The sequence below is a fragment of the Hylobates moloch genome, unplaced genomic scaffold (assembly GCF_009828535.3).
Source record: "Hylobates moloch isolate HMO894 unplaced genomic scaffold, HMol_V3 SCAFFOLD_12, whole genome shotgun sequence".
Classification (NCBI taxonomy): domain Eukaryota; kingdom Metazoa; phylum Chordata; class Mammalia; order Primates; family Hylobatidae; genus Hylobates; species Hylobates moloch.
The window spans coordinates 51,664,451-51,684,605 of NW_026652287.1; the positions used below are offsets into that span (position 1 = coordinate 51,664,451).

The window sequence follows — 20,155 nt, forward strand, 5'->3', positions numbered from 1 at the left end:
TCCGTCTCAAAAAAAAAAAAAAAAAATAGGCATCCTAGTGGCCGGGAGTGGTGGCTCACGCCTGTAATCTCAGCACTTTGGGAGGCTTAGGCCGGCAGATCGCCTGAGGTTGGGAGTTTGAGACCAGCCTGGCCAACATGGAGAAACCCCATCTCTACTAAAAATACAAAATTAGTAGGGTGTGGTGGCACATGCCTGTAATCCCAGCTACTTGGGAGGCTGAGGCAGGAGAATCCCTTGAACTTGGGGGGCAGAGATTGCGGTAGGCCGAGATCACGCCATTGTACTCCAGCCTGGGCAACAAGAGTGAAACTCCGTCTCAAAAAAAAAGAAAAAAAAAAGGCATCGTAGGTAGGGCGTGGTGGCTCACGCTTGTAATCCCAGCACTTTGGGAGGTCGAGGTAGGCGGATCACCTGAGGTCGGGAGTTCGAGACCAGCCTGACCAAATGGAGAAACCCCATCTCTACTAAAAATACAAAATTAGCCGGATGTGGCGGCGCACGCCTGTAATCCCAGCTACTCGAGAGGCTGAGGGAGGAGAATCTCTTGAATCTGGGAGGCAGAGGTTCCAACGAGCCGAGATCCTGCCATTGCATTCCAGCCTGGGCAACAAGAGTGAAACTCCACCTCAAAAAAAAAAAAAAAAAAAAAAAGGCATCCTTGGCCGGTCGCGGTGGCTCACTCCTGTAATCCTAGCACTTTGGGAGGCTGAGGCAGGCAGATCACGATGTCAGGAGTTCGAGACCAGCCTGGGCAACATAGTGAAACCCCGTCTCTACTAAAAATACAAAAAATTAGCCGGGCATGGTAGTGGGCGCCTATAATCCCAGCTACTCGGGAGGCTGAGGCAGGAGAATTGCTTGAACCTGGGAGGCAGAGGTTGCAGTGAGCCAAGATGGCGCCATTGCACTCCAGCCCAGGCAACAACAGCGAGACTCTGTCTCAAAAAAAGAAAAGACATCCTCATCTCCGTATGAATTCATGGTTTGTGTTTATTTTTTATTTTTTGAGACAGGGTCTTGCTCTGTTACCTGGCTGGAGTGCAGAGGTGCAATCATGGCTCACTGCAGCCTCCACCTCTGGGACTCAGGTGATCTTCTCACCTCGGCCTCCTGAGTAGCTGGGACTACAGGCACGCGCCACCACGCCCAGCTAATGTTTTTGTTTTTGTTGTTGTTGTTGTTTTGAGACAGAGTCTCACTTTGTCACCCAGGCTGGAGTGCAATGGCGCGATCTCGGCTCACTGCAACCTCTGCCTCCTGGGTTCAAGCGGTTCTCCTGCCTCAGCCTCGTGTGTGGCTGGGATTACAGGCGCGTACCACCATGCCTGGCTAATTTTTGTATTTTTAGTAGAGACGGGGTTTCACCATGTTGGCCAGGCTGGTCTCAAACCCCTGACCTCATGATGCACCTGCCTCGGCCTCCCAAAGTGCTGGGATTACAGGCTTGAGCCACTGCACCTGGCCACTGAGCCACTGCGCCTGGCCACTTGTTTTGTTTTTTTGAGACAGAGTGTCACTCTATCACCCAGCTGGAGTGCAATGGCACGATCTGGGCTCACTGCAACCTCAGCCACCTGGGTTCAAGCGATTCTCTTGCCTCAGCCTTCCAAGTAGTTGGGATAACAGGCATGTGCCGCCTCGCCCAGCTAATTTTTGTATTTTTAGTAGAGACAGGGTTTCATCATGTTGGCCCAGCTGGTCGCAAACTCCTGACCCCAGGTGATCTGCCCCCCTCAGCCTCCCAAAATGCTAGGATTACAGGAGTGCACCTGGCCATGTTTGTATTTTTTGTAGAGACAGACTTTTGCCATGTTGCCCAGGCTGGTCTCAAACTCCTGAGTTCAACTGATCTGCCTGCCTTGGCCTCCCAAAGTGCTAGGATTACAGGCATGAACCACTGCACCCAGCTTAATGATTTGTATTTATTTGGAGAATGGGTCTCTGTCACCCAGGCTGGAGTGCAGTGGCTTGATTACAGCTCACTGCAGCCTCAAACTCCTGGGTTTAAGTGATCCTCCCACCTCATCCTTCTGAGTAGCTGAGATTACAGGTTTGTGCCACCACGCCTGGCTTATTGTTTAGCTGTGCATGCTGATGGGTACCTCTAGAAGCAGTGATACCCCAGCAGCAATGAGCACACACAGCACCCAGATCTTGGTTTCATTTTTTTTTTTTTTGAAGACAGAGTCTTACCCTGTCCCACAGGCTGGAGTACAGTGTCGCGATCTCAGCTCATTGCAACCTCTGCCTCCCTGGTTCATGCCATTCTCCTGCCTCAGCCTCCCTAGTCGCTGGGATTACAGGCGCACGCTGCCACGCCCGGCTAACTTTTTGTGTTTTAGTAGAGACAGGGTTTCACTGTGTTGCCCAGGCTGGTCACGAACTCCTGAGCTCAGGCAATCTGCCTGCCTTGGCTTCCTAAAGTGTTAGGATTACAGGCGTGAGCCACTGCACCCGGCTTTTTTTTTTTTTTTTTTGAGATGGAGTCTTGCTGTGTTGGCCAGGCTGGAGTGCAGTGGCATGATCTTGGCTCACTGCAACCTCTGTCTCATAGGTTCAAGCAATTGTCCTGCCTCAAGCTCCCGAGTAGCTGGGACTACAGGTGCGCGCCACAATGCCCAGCTAATTGTGTGTGTGTGTGTGTGTGTGTGTGTGTGTGTGTGTGTGTTTAGTAGGGACGAGTTTCACCATGCTGGCCAGGCTGGTCTCGAACTCCTTACCTCAGGTAATCTGCCTGCCTCGGCCTCCCAAAATGCTGGGATTACAGGCACGAGCCACAGCACCCGGCCAATTTCTTTCTTTCTTTCCCGTCTTTCCTTCCCCCCCTCCCTTCCTTTCTTTCCTTCTTTCTTTTTTTTTTTTTTTTTTTTTGAGACGGAGTTTCGCTTTTGTTGCCCAGGCTGGAGTGCAGTGGTGTGATCTCGGATCACCGCAACCTCCGTCTCCCAAATTCAAACGATTCTCCTGCCTCAGCCTCCCGAGTAGCTGGGATTACAGGGATGTGCCACCACTCCTGGCTAATTCTGTATTTTTAGTAAAGACAGGGTTTCTCCATGTTGGTCAGGCTGGTCTCGAACTCCGGACCTCAGGTGATCAGCTCACCTCGGCCTCCCAAAGTGCTGGGATTTTTTTTTTTTTTTTTTTTTTTTTTTTGAGATGGAGTCTCGCTCTGTCGCCCAGGCTGGAGTGCAGTGGCGCAGTCTTGGCTCACTGCAAGCTCCGCCTCCCGGGTTCACGCCATTCTCCTTCCTCAGCCTCTCCGAGTAGCTGGGACTACAGGCGCCCGCCACCACGCCCGGCTAAGTTTTTTGTATTTTCAGTAGAGACGGGGTTTCACCATGGTCTCGATCTCCTGACCTCGTGATCCACCCGCCTCGGCCTCCCAAAGTGCTGGGATTACAAGCGTGAGCCACCGCGCCCGGCCAAAGTGCTGGGATTACAGGAGTGAGCCACTGCACCTGACCTCTTTCTTTGTTGTTTTGAGACAGAGTTTCGCTCTTGTTGCTCAGGCTGGAGTGCAGTGGGTGAGCTCAGCTCACTGCAACCTCTGCCTCCCAGTTCCAAGTGATTCTCCAGCCTCTTGAGTAACTGGGATTACAGGTGCCCACCACCATGCCCAGCTAATTGTTTTGTGTTTTTAATAGAGACGGGGTTTCATCATGTTGGCCCGGGTGGTCTCGAACTCCTGACTTCCTGATCTGCCCACCTCAGCTTCCTACAATGCTGGGATTACAGGCGTGAATCACTGCGCCCCGACTGATCTTGGTTTCTTTTTTTTTTTTTTTTTTTTTTGAGACAGAGTCTCGCTCTGTCGCCCAGGCTGGAGTGCAGTGGCGCAGTCTCGGCTCACTGCAAGCTCCGCCTCCCGGGTTCACGCCACTCTCCCGCCTCAGCCTCTCCAAGTAGCTGGGACTACAGGCGCCCGCCACCACGCCCAGCTAATTTTTTTGTATTTTTAGTAGAGATGGGGTTTCACCGTGGTCTCGATCTCCTGACCTCGTGATCCACCCGCCTCGGCCGCCCAAAGTGCTGGGATTACAAGCGTGAGCCACGGCGCCCGGCTGATCTTGGTCTCTAAATCCTACTCTTGAAGCAAAGGAACCAGGTTCCTTGGAGAAATGGCTGATTCCAGGGATTTTACACAGCACTGGATCATGTTGTGGAGCCCAAGATAAATAATGCTCAGAGAATGGTGGCGACATATTAAAAGGACACAGGAGCTTATTTATTTATTTATTGAGACGAAGTCTTGCTCTGTCACCCAGGCTGGAGTGCAGTGGCTCGATCTCTGCTCACTGCAAGCTTCGCCTCCCAGGTTTGCACCATTCTCCTGCCTCAGCCTCCCGAGTAGCTGGGACCACAGGTGCCCACCACCACGCCTGGCTAATTTTTTGTATTTTTAGTAGAGATAGGGTTTCACCATGTTAGCCAGGATGGTCTCAAATCTCCTGACCTCATGATCCGCCCGCCTCGGCCTCCCAAAGTGCTGGGATTACAGGCGTGAGCCACTGCGCCCGGCCAGGAACTAATTTAAAGGGGCAGGAAAGGAAATAATTATAACCCATAAAATAAATCTACATCAGTTTATAGCGATTTTTGTTGTTGTTGTTGCTTTTTGAGACAAAGTCTCATTCTGTCACCCAGGCTGGAGTGCAGTGGCACAATCTCAGCTCACTGTAATCTCCACCTCCCAGGTTCAAAATTCTCATGCCTCATCCTCCTGAGTAGCTATGATTACGGCACCTGCCACCACGCCAGGCTAATTTTTTTTGTATTTTTAGTAGAGACGGGGTTTCACCACGTTGGCCAGTCTGGTCTCAAACTCCTGACCTCAGGTGATCCACCCGCCTCGGCCTCCCAAAGTGCTGGGGTTACAGGTGTGAGCCACTGCGCCAGGCCTGTTTGTTTTTTGAGACTGGGTCTCACTCTGTTGCCCAGGCTGGAGTGGGATCTTCTTTCACTGCAACTTCTGCCTCCTGGCCTCAAAGGATTCTCCTACCTCAGCCTCTTGAGTAGCTGGGACCACAGGCCCTTTTTTTTTTTTTTTTTTTTTTTCCAATTGTAGCTGTGAGGCATTTTATTACAAAAACTTGGTACTCGTGGCCGGGCGCGGTGGCTCACGCTTGTAATCCCAGCACTTTGGGAGGCCGAGGTGGGCGGATCACGAGGTCAGGAGATCGAGACCACGGTGAAACCCTGTCTCTACTAAAAATACAAAAAATTAGCCGGGCGTGGTGGCGGGCACTTGTAGTCCCAGCTATTCAGAGAGGCTGAGGCAGGAGAATGGCGTGAACCTGGGAGGCGGAGCTTGCAGTGAGCCGAGATTGCGCCACTGCACTCCAGCCAGGGCGACAGACCGACACTCCGTCTCAAAAAAAAAAAAACAAACAAAAACTTGGTACTCGTATATACAAACTAATATGAAAATACATTTTCTTCATTTTTTAGCTTGCTTTTTTTTTTTTTTTTTTTGAGACGTGGCCTTGCTCTATCGCCCAAGCTGGAGTGCAGTGGTGCGATCTTGGCTCACTGCAACCTCTGCTTCCCGGGTTCAAGCGATTCTCCTGCCTCAGCCTCCTGAGTAGCTGGGATTACAGACTCCCGCCACCACTCCCGACTAATTTATTTTTAGTAGAGACAAGGTTTCACCATGTTGGTCAGGCTGGTCTCGAACTACTGATCTCGTGATCCGCCCGCCTCGGCCTCCCAAAGTGCTCGGATTACAATTACAGGATGTGAGCCACCGCGCCCAGCCTGTAAACCCTTTTAAAAAAATTCCCCAGCGTAGGCCGGGCGCGGTGGCTCACGCTTGTAATCCCAGCACTTTGGGAGGCCGAGGCGGGTGGATCACGAGGTCAGGAGATCGAGACCACGGTGAAACCCCGTCTCTACTAAAAATACAAAAAAATTAGCCGGGCGTGGTGGCGGGCGCCTGTAGTCCCAGCTACTCGGAGAGGCTGAGGCAGGAGAATGGCGTGAACCCGGGAGGCGGAGCTTGCAGTGAGCCGAGATTGCGCCACTGCACTCCAGCCCCCCAAAAAAAAAAAAAAAAAAAAAAAAAAAAAAACCCACCATTCTCAAAAAAACTGAATGTAAGGAAAACAGGGGGCTCCCAGCACTTTGGGAGGCCGAGGCGGGCAGATCACCAGAGGTCGGGAGATCGGGACCAGCTTGATCAACGTATAGAAACCCTGTCTCTACTAAAAACACAAAATTTGCCGGGCATGGTGGCACATGCCTGTAATTCCAGCTACTCGGGAAGGCTGACGCAGGTGAATCGCTTGAACCTGGGAAGCGGAGGTTGCGGTGAGCCGAGATCGCACCATTGTACTCCAGCCTGGGCAACAAGAGCGAAACTCTGTCTCAAAAAAAAAAAAAAAAAAAAAGGAAACTTGGACCAAAAAAATCAGCAAAAGTGGAGCAGGGATGTCTGAACACACGAGTCTAATTCCCTGCCTGGAAAGCACGACACCTGAGTGTGGTTTGGCCTCTGACCACTATAGCATTTACGACCTTGGGGAGGGTTACCACTCTGGGACCTCAGTCACACTATCTAGAAAATGGGACAATTCTCTCAGCCTTTTTTCTTCCGGGTTGCTTTCCGGGCTTCCTTCTGGGCTTCTGGAAATACGCAGGCGCGAGACGAACTGTTTGATTGGCTATTCATTGTGATGCACCCACGAGCCGAAGCTCCGTCTAAGCCCCGCCCTTTCCTGTCGTGACTTCACGCACGCAAGCGGCTCCAGGGTACGTCGCCGCCACGCGCGCTCGCACGATCGGTGCGCGGTGACGTTTCGCCGGCGCGGGCGCCATCCCGGAAGCGCGAGGAAGGCCGCCAGATGTGCAGGTGCCGCCACTACCGACGCCGGGGCCGAGTTTGGGGTGGGGCTGGGGACTCCAGGGCCGCGGGGAACCGGTCCGGGTCGGGCGCGGCCCCCGGGCTGCGGTGGGGTGGGGTGCGCCGCTGGCCACATCTGGTCATTTCTGCTGCGCACAGGCCTCAGTTTCCCCGTCTGCTCATGGATACGCAGGCGGCGCCACGGGCTGGATCTGGATCCGGATCAGGGGCATAGGAATTGGGGCCGCCTGTGTTCTGGGTGTGTCGTGTAACCTGGAGCTGGGCGTTGACCGGTTTGTGCCTCAGTTTCCCTATATTGTAGGGGACGGGGCGTGAGGGGATATTTGAGCCCCTCCCCACTTGGGGTTTTTCAGAGCTTGTATGGCTGAGTTAAATTCTGTTAAATAACCTGGATATAGAACCGTGGTGCTTCTCTGCCTCTCCGTGTGAGTTTCGGCAACTGAGCCCGCCCCTGTGAGCCTCAGTTTCACTCGGAGATGATTGTGTCTGCCTCATAACGGTGATTGAGGATGAAATGAAGTGCTCTACAAGTGTTTGCCCGTAATATATTCTTAGAGGCCCCTGGGATGTTCTCAAAATGTTGATTCCCGGGCCCTGTCCCAGGACTTCTTCACACTCCTGTTGGAGAAACAGCCTGTCCTGAGCTCCAGTCGTTATCACCTTTGGTTTCAGTTGCCACAGACAGCACTGTGAGATCTTCATTCTACCTTATTCTCATTTTATAGTTGAAAAAACTGATTCAGAAGGGTGAAATGGCTCTCCCATGGTCAAACAGCCTACCTCTCTGCGTTTCTTCAATAAATCTACATTTGGAGTTGGGATCAGAGCTCTTGCTGGGTCAATTTCACTGTGTATGTGGGCCATACTAGCAGTAATCAGGGAAGTCTTCTTGGGAGAGGAAGTTGCGGGGGGACAGGAGGGAGGTGCCAGGAACCCCTCAGCCCTCACATCTGGGAGCCAGAGACAGAAAAGAGTCCTGTTTTGAAGGAGGAGTGTATCCCGGAAGGTCTCAATATTGTGCCTCACTGGTACTAGCTATGGGCCTCCCTCTCCAGGTGTCTTTTTTTTTTTTTTTTAAGTTGAGACGGAGTCTCCCTCTGTTGCCCACAGTAGAATGCAGTGGCTTGATTTTGGCTCATTGCAACCTCTGCCTCCCGGGTTCAAGCGATTCTCCTGCCTCAGCCTCCTGAGTAGCTGGGACTACAGGTGCCCGCCATCATGCCTGGCTAATTTTTGTATTTTTAGTAGAGACGCGGTTTCACCATGTTGGCCAGGCTGGTCTTGAACTCCTGACCTCAGGTGATCCACCAGCCTTGGCCTCCCAAAGTGCTGAGATTACAGGCATGAGCACCAGGTCCAGGTATCCTCTTTATACAAGATCATGCTTCTTTGGGAATGTGGAGACTGTGGGTGTCTCTGCCTGGCATGTCATAGGAGTTCAATAACCATAGTTATTATTAGAGGGAAGGGGGTTTGGCCGGGTGTGGCACCTTATTTCTAGAAGGTGCTGCAAAACACTGACCAGATTCAGATCACAAATAGATACCCTTGACCTCCATGATATTTTGGAAAAAAGTATTGATTGCTAACATTTGTCAATGAAGCAATTTCCCAGAAAAAAAAATCCCTGTTTCCTCTTTTTTCCTGGAGAAACATCAGAAGTCGGGCAGAAATCAGCAGCTGTAAGAAGCCACTGTCCTCTCACAGCTGGATATTGTGCACCTGTTCAGATTCCCACCTTTGTGAGACCTGTGGGCTGTGGCCATTTGTTGTGACTTAGGTTCACTGGCTGTGTGACAGTGGCCCGGTTTCTCAGTGTCCCTGAGCCTCAGTTTTCTCATCTATAAATAAGGATGATAACAGTATGTATGAGCCTGTTGCTTTGTTTAGCATAGAGTAGCTGCTGAATAAATGGGAGAGTACATTAAGTGAGCTCTGAAACCCTTTCTTTCTTCTTTCTTTCTTTTCTTTCTTTCTTCCTTTCTTTCACTCCCTCCCTCCGTCCCTCCCTTCCTTCCTTTCTTTCTCTTTCTTTTTTTCTTTTTCTTTTTCTTTTTTTTGAGATGGAGTCTCACTCTGTCGCCCAGGCTGGAGTGCAGTGGCGTGATCTCAGCTCACTGCAACCTCTGCCTACCAAGTTCAAGCCATTCTCTTGCCTCAGCCATCCGAGTAGCTGGGACTACAGGTGCCTGCCACCATGCCCGGCTAATTTTTTTTTTTTTTTTTGAGACGGAGTCTCACTTTTTCACCCAGGCTGGAGTGCAGTGGCTCAATCTTGGCTCACTGAAAGCTCTGCCTCCCGGGTTCACGCCATTCTCCTGCCTCAGCCTCTCCGAGTAGCTGGGACTACAGGCGCCCGCCACCACGCCCGGCTAATTTTTTGTATTTTTAGTAGAGACGGGGTTTCACCGTGGTCTCGATCTCCTGACCTTGTGATCCGCCCGCCTCGGCCTCCCAAAGTGCTGGGATTACAAGCGTGAGTCACCGCGCCCGGCCCCCGGCTAATTTTTTTTTGTATTTTTAGTAGAGACTGAGTTTCACTATGTTGGCCAGGCTGGTTTTGAACTCTTGACCTCAAGTAGTATGCCCACCTCGGCCTCCCAAAGTGCTGGGATTACAGACATGAGCCACCACACTCGGCCTCTGAAACCCTTTCTTTTTTTTTTTTGGGACGGAGTCTCGCTCTGTCCCCCAGGCTGGAGTGCAGTGGCGCAATCTCGGCTCACTGCAAGCTCCGCCTCCCGGGTTCACGCCATTCTCCTGCCTCAGCCTCTCCGAGTAGCTGGGACTACAGGCGCCTGCCACCACGCCCGGCTAATTTTTTTGTATTTTTAGTAGAGACAGGGTTTCACCGTGGTCTCAATCTCCTGACCTCGTGATCCACCCGCCTCGGCCTCCCAAAGTGCTGGGATTACAAGCGTGAGCCACCGCGCCCGGCCGAAACCCTTTCTGATCTAGTAGAAGTAGGTCTCTGTTTCTTGGCTATTAAATGTGTGGGCCTCAGAGCCAAACTATATCAAGATCCTAGATTTTTCCTGAACTCCCTAGGAGGGTCAGTGCTGTAGCTCCTCCTACCCTGGCTGCTCCTGGAAGTTCCTGCCTTCCATTACGATCATCTGTGTGCCAGCGAAACTGGGAACCTCAGAACCATCTGGGTTGCTGGGGCCCACAGGTTGCCTGTGAGTACCTGCAATTCTTGGCTTTAATTTGCTAATAAAAGTGTCATGTCAGAGCTGAGTTTGAAAAGTTCTGTTGGCCAGGCGCGGTGGCTCACGCTTGTAATCCCAGCACTTTGGGAGGCCGAGGCGGGTGGATCACAAGGTCAGGAGATTGAGACTACGGTGAAACCCCGTCTCTACTAAAAATACAAAAAATTAGCCGGGTGTGGTGGCGGGCGCCTGTAGTCCCAGCTACTCGGAGAGGCTGAGGCAGGAGAATGGCGTGAACCTGGGAGGCGGAGCTTGCAGTGAGCCAAGATTGCGCCACTGCACTCCAGCCTGGGCGACAGAGCGAGACTCTGTCTCAAGAAAAAAAAAAAAAAAAAAGAAAAGTTCTTTTGCCTTTCCCCACAACAACATTCTGGCAGCTGCTTGCTATGAGCCAGACTCTGGGTCGGGCTCTGGTGACAGACACGCCTCTGCTCTTTTTTTTTTTTTTTCTTCTTTTTTTTTTTGAGACGGAGTCTCTGTTGCCTAGGCTGGAGTGCAGTGGCGCAGTCTTGGCTCACCACAACCTCCGCCTCCTGGGTTCAAGCGATTCTCCTGCCTCAAGCTCCCGAGTAGCTGGAACTAAAGGTGCCCACCACCATGCCTGGCTAATTTTTGTATTTTTAGTAGCGATGGGGTTTCACTATGTTGGCCAGGCTAGTCTTAAACTCCTGACCTCATGATCCACCCGCCTCAGCCTCCCAGAGTGCTAGGATTACAGGCATGAGCCACCGCACCCGGCCACCTCTGCTCTTTTGGAGCTGACATTGTTGTGGGGGTGACAGGCAAACGGGTTAGCTGATAACTAGGATAATTTCATGAAGAGGTGAACCAGTGAAGCAGTTAAATCAAGGTAAAGCGTGGCTGGGCGCGGTGGCTCAGGCCTGTAATCCTAGCACTTTGGGAGGCCAAGGCAAAAGGGTTGTGTCAGCCTAGGAATTTAAGAGCAGCCTAGGCAACGTAGCGAGATCCTGTCTCTTAACAAACAAACAAACAAAAACAAGGTAAAGTAGCCTGGGCACGGTGGCTCGTGCCTGTAATCCCAGCACTTTGGGAGGCTGAGGCGAGTGGATCACCTGAGGTCAGTAGTTCGAGACCAGCCTGGCCAACATGGTGAAACCCCGTCTCTACTAAAAAATACAAAAATTCGCCAGGTGTGGTGGTGGGCACCTGTAATCCCAGCTACTTGGGAGGGTGAGGCAGGAGAATTGCTTGAACCCGGGAGATGGAGGTTGCGCTGAGCCAAGATCGCGCCATTGCACTCCAGCCTGGGCAACAGGAGTGAAACTCCGTATCAAAAAAAAAAAAAAAAAAAAAAAAAACGAGGTCAAGTAGTAAGAGAAGCAGTAACAGTGACCGGAATAGGAGTCACTGACCTCTTGGGAGAGGAGACATTGGAGGTTGTGATGATTTGCTGAGGCAGCCACACACGCTCAGCTTGTGAGGACAGCAGTTGTGAGGCGGGGGATGAGGGAGGAAGCTGGCAGATCTGTGCAGGTGAAAGGTGCCTGTGGCCTTGGGCTCATGGAAGTGGGAGTTGATGGGATTCTAATGTGCTTGGGTACAGTTTACAAATACAACCTCTCTTAGTTTGCCCAATACCTCCAAATTCCTGGGGTGGCACACCTGAGGTTCAGGTGGCATGACGGAGCCACAGTCACACATCCCCACTGTAGGATACCACCACGGTTGGGTTAGATTCCAGCACATGGGGTTCCCGGCCTGGCCTCTTGGTCCCACCTCACCTGGTGACTGGTGCAGACCACTCTGTTCTTGCCTGTTTCAGGCAGCGGAGGAGGAGGAAGAGATGGACCTCCCGGACTCGGCCTCGAGGGTCTTCTGCGGCCGCATCCTGAGCATGGTGAACACAGATGATGTCAACGCCATCATCCTGGCCCAGAAGAACATGTGAGTGGCGGCTGGGGGACCTGAGCGTGGGAAGGAATCCATGGGCTGGCCAACATTCTTGTCTTGCCCGCCCCTACCCGGGGCCCACACTGGTGATAAAATGAAGGAAATGAGCAAATCTGTCGCTGGCTCCAAAGTAAATTCCTTCCCGGCCTGGAGGCGAGGCCTTGGCACAGGAAGCAGGGCTTTGGGGAGGTTTTGCAGCTGCGGATGGCTTGGCGGGGGCCGCAGAGGCTCCTGTCCTGAGGCCTGGGGTGGGAGAATTGAAGGACCAGAGAGGGCCGTATGCAGGTTTTTTTGTTTATTTGTTTCTTGTTTTTGAGACAGAGTTTTGCTCTTGTTGCCTAGGCTGGAGTGCAATGGTGTGACCTTGCCTCACTGCAACCTCCGCCTCCCGGGTTCAAGCGATTTCTCCTGCCTCAGCCTTCTGAGTAGCTGGGATTACAAGCATGTGCCACCATGCCTGGCTAATTTTTGTATTTTTAGTAGAGACGGGCTTTCATCATGTTGGTCAGGCTGGTCTCGAACTCCTGACCTCAAGTGATCCACCCACCTCGGCCTCCCAAAGTCCTGGGATTACAGGTCTGAGCCACTGTGCCCGGCCTTTATGCGGGTTTTATGCTGGTGCGCCTACTTCCTGTTTTTTTTTTTTTTTTTTTTTTTGAGACGGAGTCTCGCTCTGTCGCCCAGGCTGGAGTGCAGTGGCGCAATCTCGGCTCACTGCAAGCTCCGCCTCCCGGGTTCACGCCATTCTCCTGCCTCAGCCTCTCCTAGTAGCTGGGACTACAGGCGCCCGCCACCACGCCCGGCTAATTTTTTTTGCATTTTTAGTAGAGACGGGGTTTCACCGTGGTCTTGATCTCCTGACCTCGTGATCCACCCGCCTCGGCCTCCCAAAGTGCTGGGATTACAAGCGTGAGCCACCGCGCCCGGCCTACTTCCTGTTGAAGGACTAGTCTCTCAGAGCCCAGGCTGTGTCTGCACAGTGCCCAGGGTCTCTTGGAGGGGATATAAAGGCCTCTTGTCCTCACTGGGGTTCGGTGCTGTGGCTGCTGAAACCTTGCCCTAATTCAGGCCTGCCCTGTGGGGAAGAAAGGCTAATACCAAGCTTGTCCAACCCTCGGCCTGTCCAACCCTTTGAATGCGGCCCAACACAAATTCGTAAACTTTCTTAAAATGTTACGAGATTTTTTTTGCGATTTTTTTCATGTTCTTTCTTAGCTCATCAGCTGTCGTTAGCGTTAGTGTATTTTATGTGTGGCCCAAGACAATTCTTCTTCCAGTGTGGCCCAGGGAAATGAAAAGACTGGACACCACTGGGCTAATACAGTCTTGGAGTGGAAGCACAGCCTCCCGCAGCTTTGTTTTTGTGTCTCTGAGCCAGGGGCTCTTCCCAGCTGTCATGACACAGTACAGACCTGATTTCCTTACCTTTTCTCCCAGACCCAGAGCAGCTCGGAGTCTCAATAGTACCTGTCTCTCTCCTGTGTCTTTTTTTTTTTTTTTTTTTTGGGAGACAGAGTCTCATTCTGTCGCCCAGGCTGGAATGCAATGGCATAATTGCTGCTCACTGCATCCTCTGCCTCCTGGGTCAAGTAATTCTCCTGCTTCAGCCTCCTGAGTCGCTGGGATTACAGGCATGCACCACCATGCCTGGCTGATTTTTTTTGTGTGTGTGTGTGACGGAGTCTCACTCTCGCCAGGCTGGAGTGCAGTGGTGCAATCTCAGCTCACTGCAACCTCCGCCTCCTGGGTTCAAGCGATTCTACTGCCTCAGCCTTCCAAGTAGCTGGGACTACAGGCACCCGCCACCACGGCCAGCTAATTTTTGTATTTTTAGTAGAGACGGGGTTTCACCATGTTGACCAGAACGGTCTCAATCTCTTGACCTCGTGATCCGCCCATCTCAGCCTCCCAAAGTGCTGGAATTACAGGCGTGAGCCACCGTGCCCGGCCCTGATTTTTTTATTTTTAGAAGAGATGTGGTTTCACCATGTTGGCCAGACCTCAAGTGGTCCACCCTGCCTCGACTTCCTAAAGTGCTGGTCTCCTTTTTTTGAGACATAGTTTCGCACTGTCGCCCAGGCTGGAGTGCAGTGGCGCAATCTCGGGTCACTGCTATGTCTGCCTCCTGGGTTCAAATGATTCTCCTGCCTCATCCTCCCGAGTAGCTGGGATTACAGGCGCCCGCCACCATGCCCAGCCACCATGCCCAATTTTTGTATTTTTAGTAGAGACGCGGTTTCGCCATGTTGGCCAGGCTGGTCTCGAACTCCTCACCTCATGATCCGCCTGCCTTGGCCTCCCAAAGCGCTGGAATTGCAGGCATGAGCCATCGTGCCCGGCTGGTCTACTGTTTTTTTAGGTCAGATTCAGACCTGGCTCTAGGGAACTTCTACACTGAGGGGAGACAAAGCCAGACACAGACCCTCCTGGCCCTATGGTGTCAGGGCTGGGCCAGAGGAACAACCTGGGGCTAGTGGAATTAAAAGAGTCTGATTGGGCCGGGTGCGATGGCTCACTCCTGTAATCCCAGCACTTTGGGAGGCCAAGGTGGGTGGATCACGAGGTCAGGAGATCGAGACCATCCTGGCTAACACGGTGAAACCCCGTCTCTACTAAAAATACAAAAAATTAGCCAAGCGTGGTGGCAGATGCCTGTAGTCCCAGCTACTCTGGAGGCTGAGGCAGGAGAATGGCATGAACCTGGGAGACGGAGCTTGCAGTGAGCCGAGATCGCGCCACTGCACTCCAGACAGAGCTAGACTCCGTCTCAAAAAAAGTCTGATTGAATGAAGAGGTAGACAAGGCTACATAAGAAGGACACACTTGAGTAGGGTTTTGAAGGTTGAATAGGAGTTTGCTAGGTGGCTCAAAGAGTAGGTAGAACTCTGCAGGACAAGGGAACAGCCCATGCAAAGGTTGTGAAGCAGGCAAGGGCTTGGCATGAACAGTCTGCTGGGCCAGGTTGGGCAGGGCCCTGAAGCTGGGCAGTGAAGCTCATGCCTTCTCTCCACCATCAGGCTGGACCGATTTGAGAAGACCAATGAGATGCTGCTCAACTTCAACAACCTGTCCAGTGCCCGCCTGCAGCAGATGAGCGAACGCTTCCTGCACCACACGAGGACCCTGGTGGAGATGAAACGGGACCTGGACAGCATCTTCCGCCGTATCAGGTGGGTGCTCAGCCCCACCCCAGGGCCCCAGCTGACCTCTGCCTCCACCTCCCCATCTAAGCCTCAGTTTCCTTCACATTACCAGGGTAAAGGGAAGATTTCTGTTTGTTTTACAAGGCTTCACTGTGCACTTAAGTGTCTGGGACAATTCTAACCCTGGGATAAAATCTTGACGTAAGTTTATTTACTGATTGATTAACTGATCGAGACACAGTCTTGATCTGTGGCCCTGGCTGGAGTGCAGTGGCGTGATTTTGGCTCACTGCAACCTCTGCCTCCCGGATTCAAGCGATTCTTGTGCTTCAGCCTCCCGAGTAGCTGGGTCTATAGACATACTGTACCACGCCCAGCTAATTTTTCTTGTTGTTGTTTTATTTTTGAGATGGAGTCTTGCTCTGTCACCCAGGCTGGAGTGCAGTGGTGTAATGTCAGCTCACTGCAACCTCCGCCTCCCAGGTTCAAGCGATTCTCCTGCTTCAACCTCCTGAGTAGCTGGGACTACAGGCGCATGCTGCCATGCCCAGCTGATTTTTTGTATTTTAGTAGAGACGAGGTTTCACTGTGTTGCCCAGGCTAGTCTCAAACTCCTGAGCTCCAGCAATCTGCCTGCCTCGGCCTCCTAAAGTGGTGGGATTACAGGTGTGAGCCTAATTTTTGTATTTTGTGTAATTTTTGAATTTTTTTTTTAGTAGAGACAGGGTTTCCCCATGTTGGCCAGGCTCATCTCAAAGTCCTGGCCCCAGGTGATCCATCCGTCTCGACCTCCCAAAGTGCTGGGATTACAGGCATAAGCCATCACGCCCAGCCTTGCAGTTTATTTATTCTTCAAAAATGTAACAGTGCGGCTGGTCGCAGTGGCTCATGCCTGTAATCCCAGCAGTTTGGGAGGCTGACGCAGGCGGATCACCTGAGGTCAGGAGTTTGAGACCAGCCTGGCGAACATGATGAAACCCCGTCTCTACTAAAAATACAAAAAAATCAGCTGAGCATGGTGGCATGTGCCTGTAATCCCAGCTACTTGGTAGGCTGAGGGAGGAGAATCATGTGAATCCGGAAGGTGGAGGTTGCAGTGAGCCAAGATGGCACCACTGCACTCCACCCTGGGCGACAGAGTGAGATTCTGTCTCAAAAAAAAAAAAAAAAAAAAAAAAGTTTATCAGAGAAGAGGCCACATGTAAAAAGCAGCCTTGCAAGGGGAGCCCCCAGCCAGTGCCTAGGCTCAGAGCACCCAGAGTCCGGCTAATTTTTTTTTGTATTTTTAGTAGAGACGGGGTTTCACCGTGGTCTCGATCTCCTGACCTGGTGATCCGCCCGCCTCGGCCTCCCAAAGTGCTGGGATTACAAGCGTGAGCCACCGCGCCCGGCCTACCCAGAGTCTAACTAGTTGGGAGTTGGTGCCTACCCTGGGGCTGGAGGCCAGCTGGTGGGCGACTGTCAGGGCCGTGGATGCTGGGCCAAGCACCTAGAGAGAGTGAAGATGCGAGGTGATGAATAGTGTGGGGGTTCTCACTCCCATCTCCCCTTGCCCTCAGCTGGCAGCAGGGGCTTGTGGCCAGCACCAGGCCCAGCCTGCCTGCTCAGCAGGTTAAGCCCTGTGTGCCTTCTCTCCCCTGCAGGACGCTGAAAGGAAAATTGGCCAGGCAGCACCCCGAGGCCTTCAGCCGTAAGTGCCACGCAGGCTCCTGCTCCCCAGCATGTCAGCACTCTCCGCCCAGGGCAGGCTTCTGGAAGGCCACCTTGGGGCCGGTACTGAGACCAGGCTGTAATGGGCAGTCGGTCTGGGGAAACCTGGGGTGGGGGCAGGGTCGGGGTGCTGGCCTGGTCCTGTCAGCAGCTGGCAGAGTGCGCACTAGGATGGGAGTCCGTGCCGTGTGGGGAGGCCACACAGGAGAATGTGGATAAGCAGCATGTAGATGAGCAGCATGACAATCCTTATCCCTGTGTGCATTATGAGCCACCTCAGAACACAGCACGGGCTCATGTGACACCAGCCCCGACATCGTCTCGCCCTCTCTGAGCCCCAGCTTCGAGGACCTGTCCCATGTCCAGCTGTTACCCATAGTCACCCATGAGGTGGGGACTGTGAGTATCCCCGTTTCATGGAGAGGGAAACAGAGGCAGAGGGGCAGGACTTGAGTTCACATCTGTCTGGCTAGAGAGCTCGTGTGTTCTTTGGGGTACCACTCCATGTTGCCACCACCTTTTTTTTTTTTTTTTTTTTTTTTTTTTTTGAGCGTTTTCTTTTTCCCCCCGCCGGCGGCGGCGGTCTCGCCTGTCCACTCCTCAAAGCCACCCCCCCCGGGTCCCCCCCCTCCCCCTCCCCCCTTTTTTTTTTGAGACGGAGTCTTTCTCTGTCCCCCAGGCTGGAGTGCACTGGCGCGATCTCAGCTCACTGCAAGCTCCGCCTCCCGGGTTCACGCCATTCTCCTGCCTCAGCCTCCCGAGTAGCTGGGATTACAGGCGCCCGCCACTACGCCCGGCTAATTTTTTGTATTTTTAGTAGAGACGGGGTTTCACCGTGTTAGCCAGGATGGTCTCGATCTCCTGACCTCGTGATCCGCCCGCCTCGGCCTCCCAAAGTGCTGGGATTACAGGCTTGAGCCACCGCGCCCGGCCTGCCACCACCTTAAAGGGCTCTGCAGGCTGAGCCTGGGTTCACCCCATCTGTTGAAAAGGCTGACAGCTCTCCATCCCAGGGCCTCCAACAGCAGTTTACAGAGCAGGGAGCCGGGCTGAGGGGAGGTCATGTACCTAGCCCAGGTAGTGCAGTGAGCCAGGTTCACCATTAGGGCTCCTGTAGGCCTAACCCCGAGCTTGTGTCCCTTCCTCACCTCACCTTGAAGTGAGGGCTCTTCCCTGCCTGGGCCTCAGTTTTCTCCTCTACAAAATAAAAATAGGCCAAGTCTGCCAGGCACGGTGGCTCGTGCCTGTAATCCCAACACTTTGGGAGGCTGAGGCGGGTAGATCACCTGAGGTCGGGAGTTCAATACCAGCCTGACCAACATAGAGAAACCCCGTCTCTAGTAAAAATACAAAATTAGATGGGCGTGGTGACGGGCACCTGTAGTCCTAGCTTGAATCTGGGAGACGGAGGTTGCAGTGAGCCGAGATTACACCATTGCCCTCTAGCCTGGGCAACAGGAGCGAAACTCCGTCTAGAAAAAAAAGGGTCAAGTCATACCCCCATGGGGTGAGGGCAGCCGTTAGGGGTCACATGGACAATAAGTCCTACATCGCGGTGCTTGGCAAGGTGACAAAACCAACTCTTGGGCCTCCTTCCCCCAGATATCCCAGAGGCATCCTTCCTGGAGGAAGAGGATGAAGACCCCATCCCACCCAGCACCACGACCACCATCGCCACCTCAGAACAGAGCACGGGCTCATGTGACACCAGCCCCGACACCGTCTCACCCTCCCTGAGCCCCGGCTTCGAGGACCTGTCCCATGTCCAGCCTGGCTCCCCAGCCATCAACGGCCGCAGCCAGACAGATGACGAGGAGACGACGGGCAAATAGCGCTGCTGCCCGGTGCCTTGAGGGGGGTCTCAGGGCAGTGGCATACAAGGTGGCAGCAGGTATCCCTGCCTTGTTCTGTCACCCAGGGCTCCTTTGCTGCCCCGTTCTGTCACCCAGGGCTCCTAGGGGGACAAGGCTCTCTCCCGAGGGGTGTGGAATTCCTGGGGCGGGGGGGGTCTTTAATTCTGGCTCCTTCCTTCCTCAGAACATCTCTCTTCTGCAAGACCCCTCTGCCATGCCAGGGCACGCCCATTCCAGCTGGAGTCGCGGGGCTGGGCACAGGGGAATTTTTCCAGAGCTGAGCCTGACGTCTGCTCTGAAGAGTGCTTAAAAGGTGACCAGAGCCAGATGTCCCCCACCTCCGGTCAGGACTTCCTTGAGGTGCACAAGCATGGTCTCCTCTGAGTTCACCCCAGCCCAGCCCCACACCCACTAATTCTGTTTTTCCTGCCCCTTGCTCCGTAAAAGTATCAAATACTTTCTCCTTGGTATCTCAAGGAGGTTTCTGAGATAGGTAGAAGTCTTGAGAAGGAGGCTGGCCATCCATTCAGCCCTGAGCGTGCTGAGGCCTGTGTTTCTCTGAAAAGAGGTGTGGAACCTGAGGGGCTAGGAGGCCTCTCTGAAGGCCTCCATGGAGCAAACGGAGCCACCTTGGGAAAGAGTTTAATGGAATATTTTTGTACCCGATGTTTACAGATGCTGTTGGGAAGTTATCAATAAAAAGACACCATTACTAAAAAGGGAAAAGTACACCTAGCCGTGGCTTCTTCCATCCTTAGGCCAAGCAACTGAAAAGGAGGGCAAGTGCTGGATGTGGGGCTGGGGGCCTCGCTGGAGGGAGGTGCAGACAATCAGGCACTACAGAGCTAGAAAGAGATGTGGCCCTTTTTTGGAACCCCCTTGGTGGGAGCTATAACAACGCAAGTTCCTATCACCAGCTAGGTCTTCCCTCACGCTGCTGTCACTGCTCACAATACTACCGTTCCCATCCTCCTTTCATAATTCCTCCTCCAGATCTCAGCCTTCCTCCAGATCGGGGAGCCACACTAGATCCATTCCCCATCAGACACACTCCCAGGGTTACCTCATCTTCTGAATACTTAGAAATTATGTTGTTACGACCGGGCTTGGTGGCTCATGCCTGTAATCCCAGCACTTCGGGAGGCCGAGGCAGGTGGATCATCTGAGGTCAGGAGTTCGAGACCAGCCTGGCCAACATGGTGAAACCCCCATCTCTACTACAAATACAAAAATTAGCTGGGCGTGGTGGTGTACACCTGTAATCCCAGCTACTTGGGAGGCTGAGGCAGGAGAATTGCTTGAATCCAGGAGGCAGAGGTTGCAGTGAGCCAAGATCGCACCACTGCACTCTAGCCTGGGCAACAAGAGCGAAACTCTTGTCTCAAAAAGAAAAGGAAATTATGTTCTTAAAGGCATCTTCCCAGACGTGAGAGTGTCTGCTTTTTCCTGGTATAGTAGCCCCTGCAA

At 52.9% G+C, this 20,155-nt stretch overlaps 1 protein-coding gene across 3 annotated transcripts; it reads left to right on the forward strand.

The window, feature by feature from the left end:
* The first annotated feature begins 6,719 nt into the window (after nt 1–6,719).
* KXD1 (KxDL motif containing 1) lies at nt 6,720–19,417 on the forward strand. Of its 3 annotated transcripts, none has more exons than XR_004250818.2 (6): nt 6,720–6,850; nt 11,855–11,976; nt 15,000–15,152; nt 16,769–16,815; nt 18,438–18,726; nt 18,873–19,417. XR_004250818.2 is itself a non-coding variant. In XM_032170164.2 (6 exons), the coding sequence occupies exons 2-5, from the start codon at nt 11,876–11,878 to the stop codon at nt 18,665–18,667; spliced, it is 531 nt and encodes a 176-aa protein (XP_032026055.1). In that variant the 5' UTR covers nt 6,720–6,850; nt 11,855–11,875; the 3' UTR covers nt 18,668–18,716; nt 18,873–19,417. The 3 variants fall into 3 exon arrangements, 2 of the variants coding, with proteins under 2 accessions (XP_032026055.1, XP_058281864.1); XM_032170164.2 differs by having other exon boundaries at nt 18,438–18,716; XM_058425881.1 differs by lacking the exon at nt 6,720–6,850 and adding an exon at nt 7,116–7,134 and having other exon boundaries at nt 18,438–18,716.
* Nucleotides 19,418–20,155: the final 738 nt, after the last annotated feature.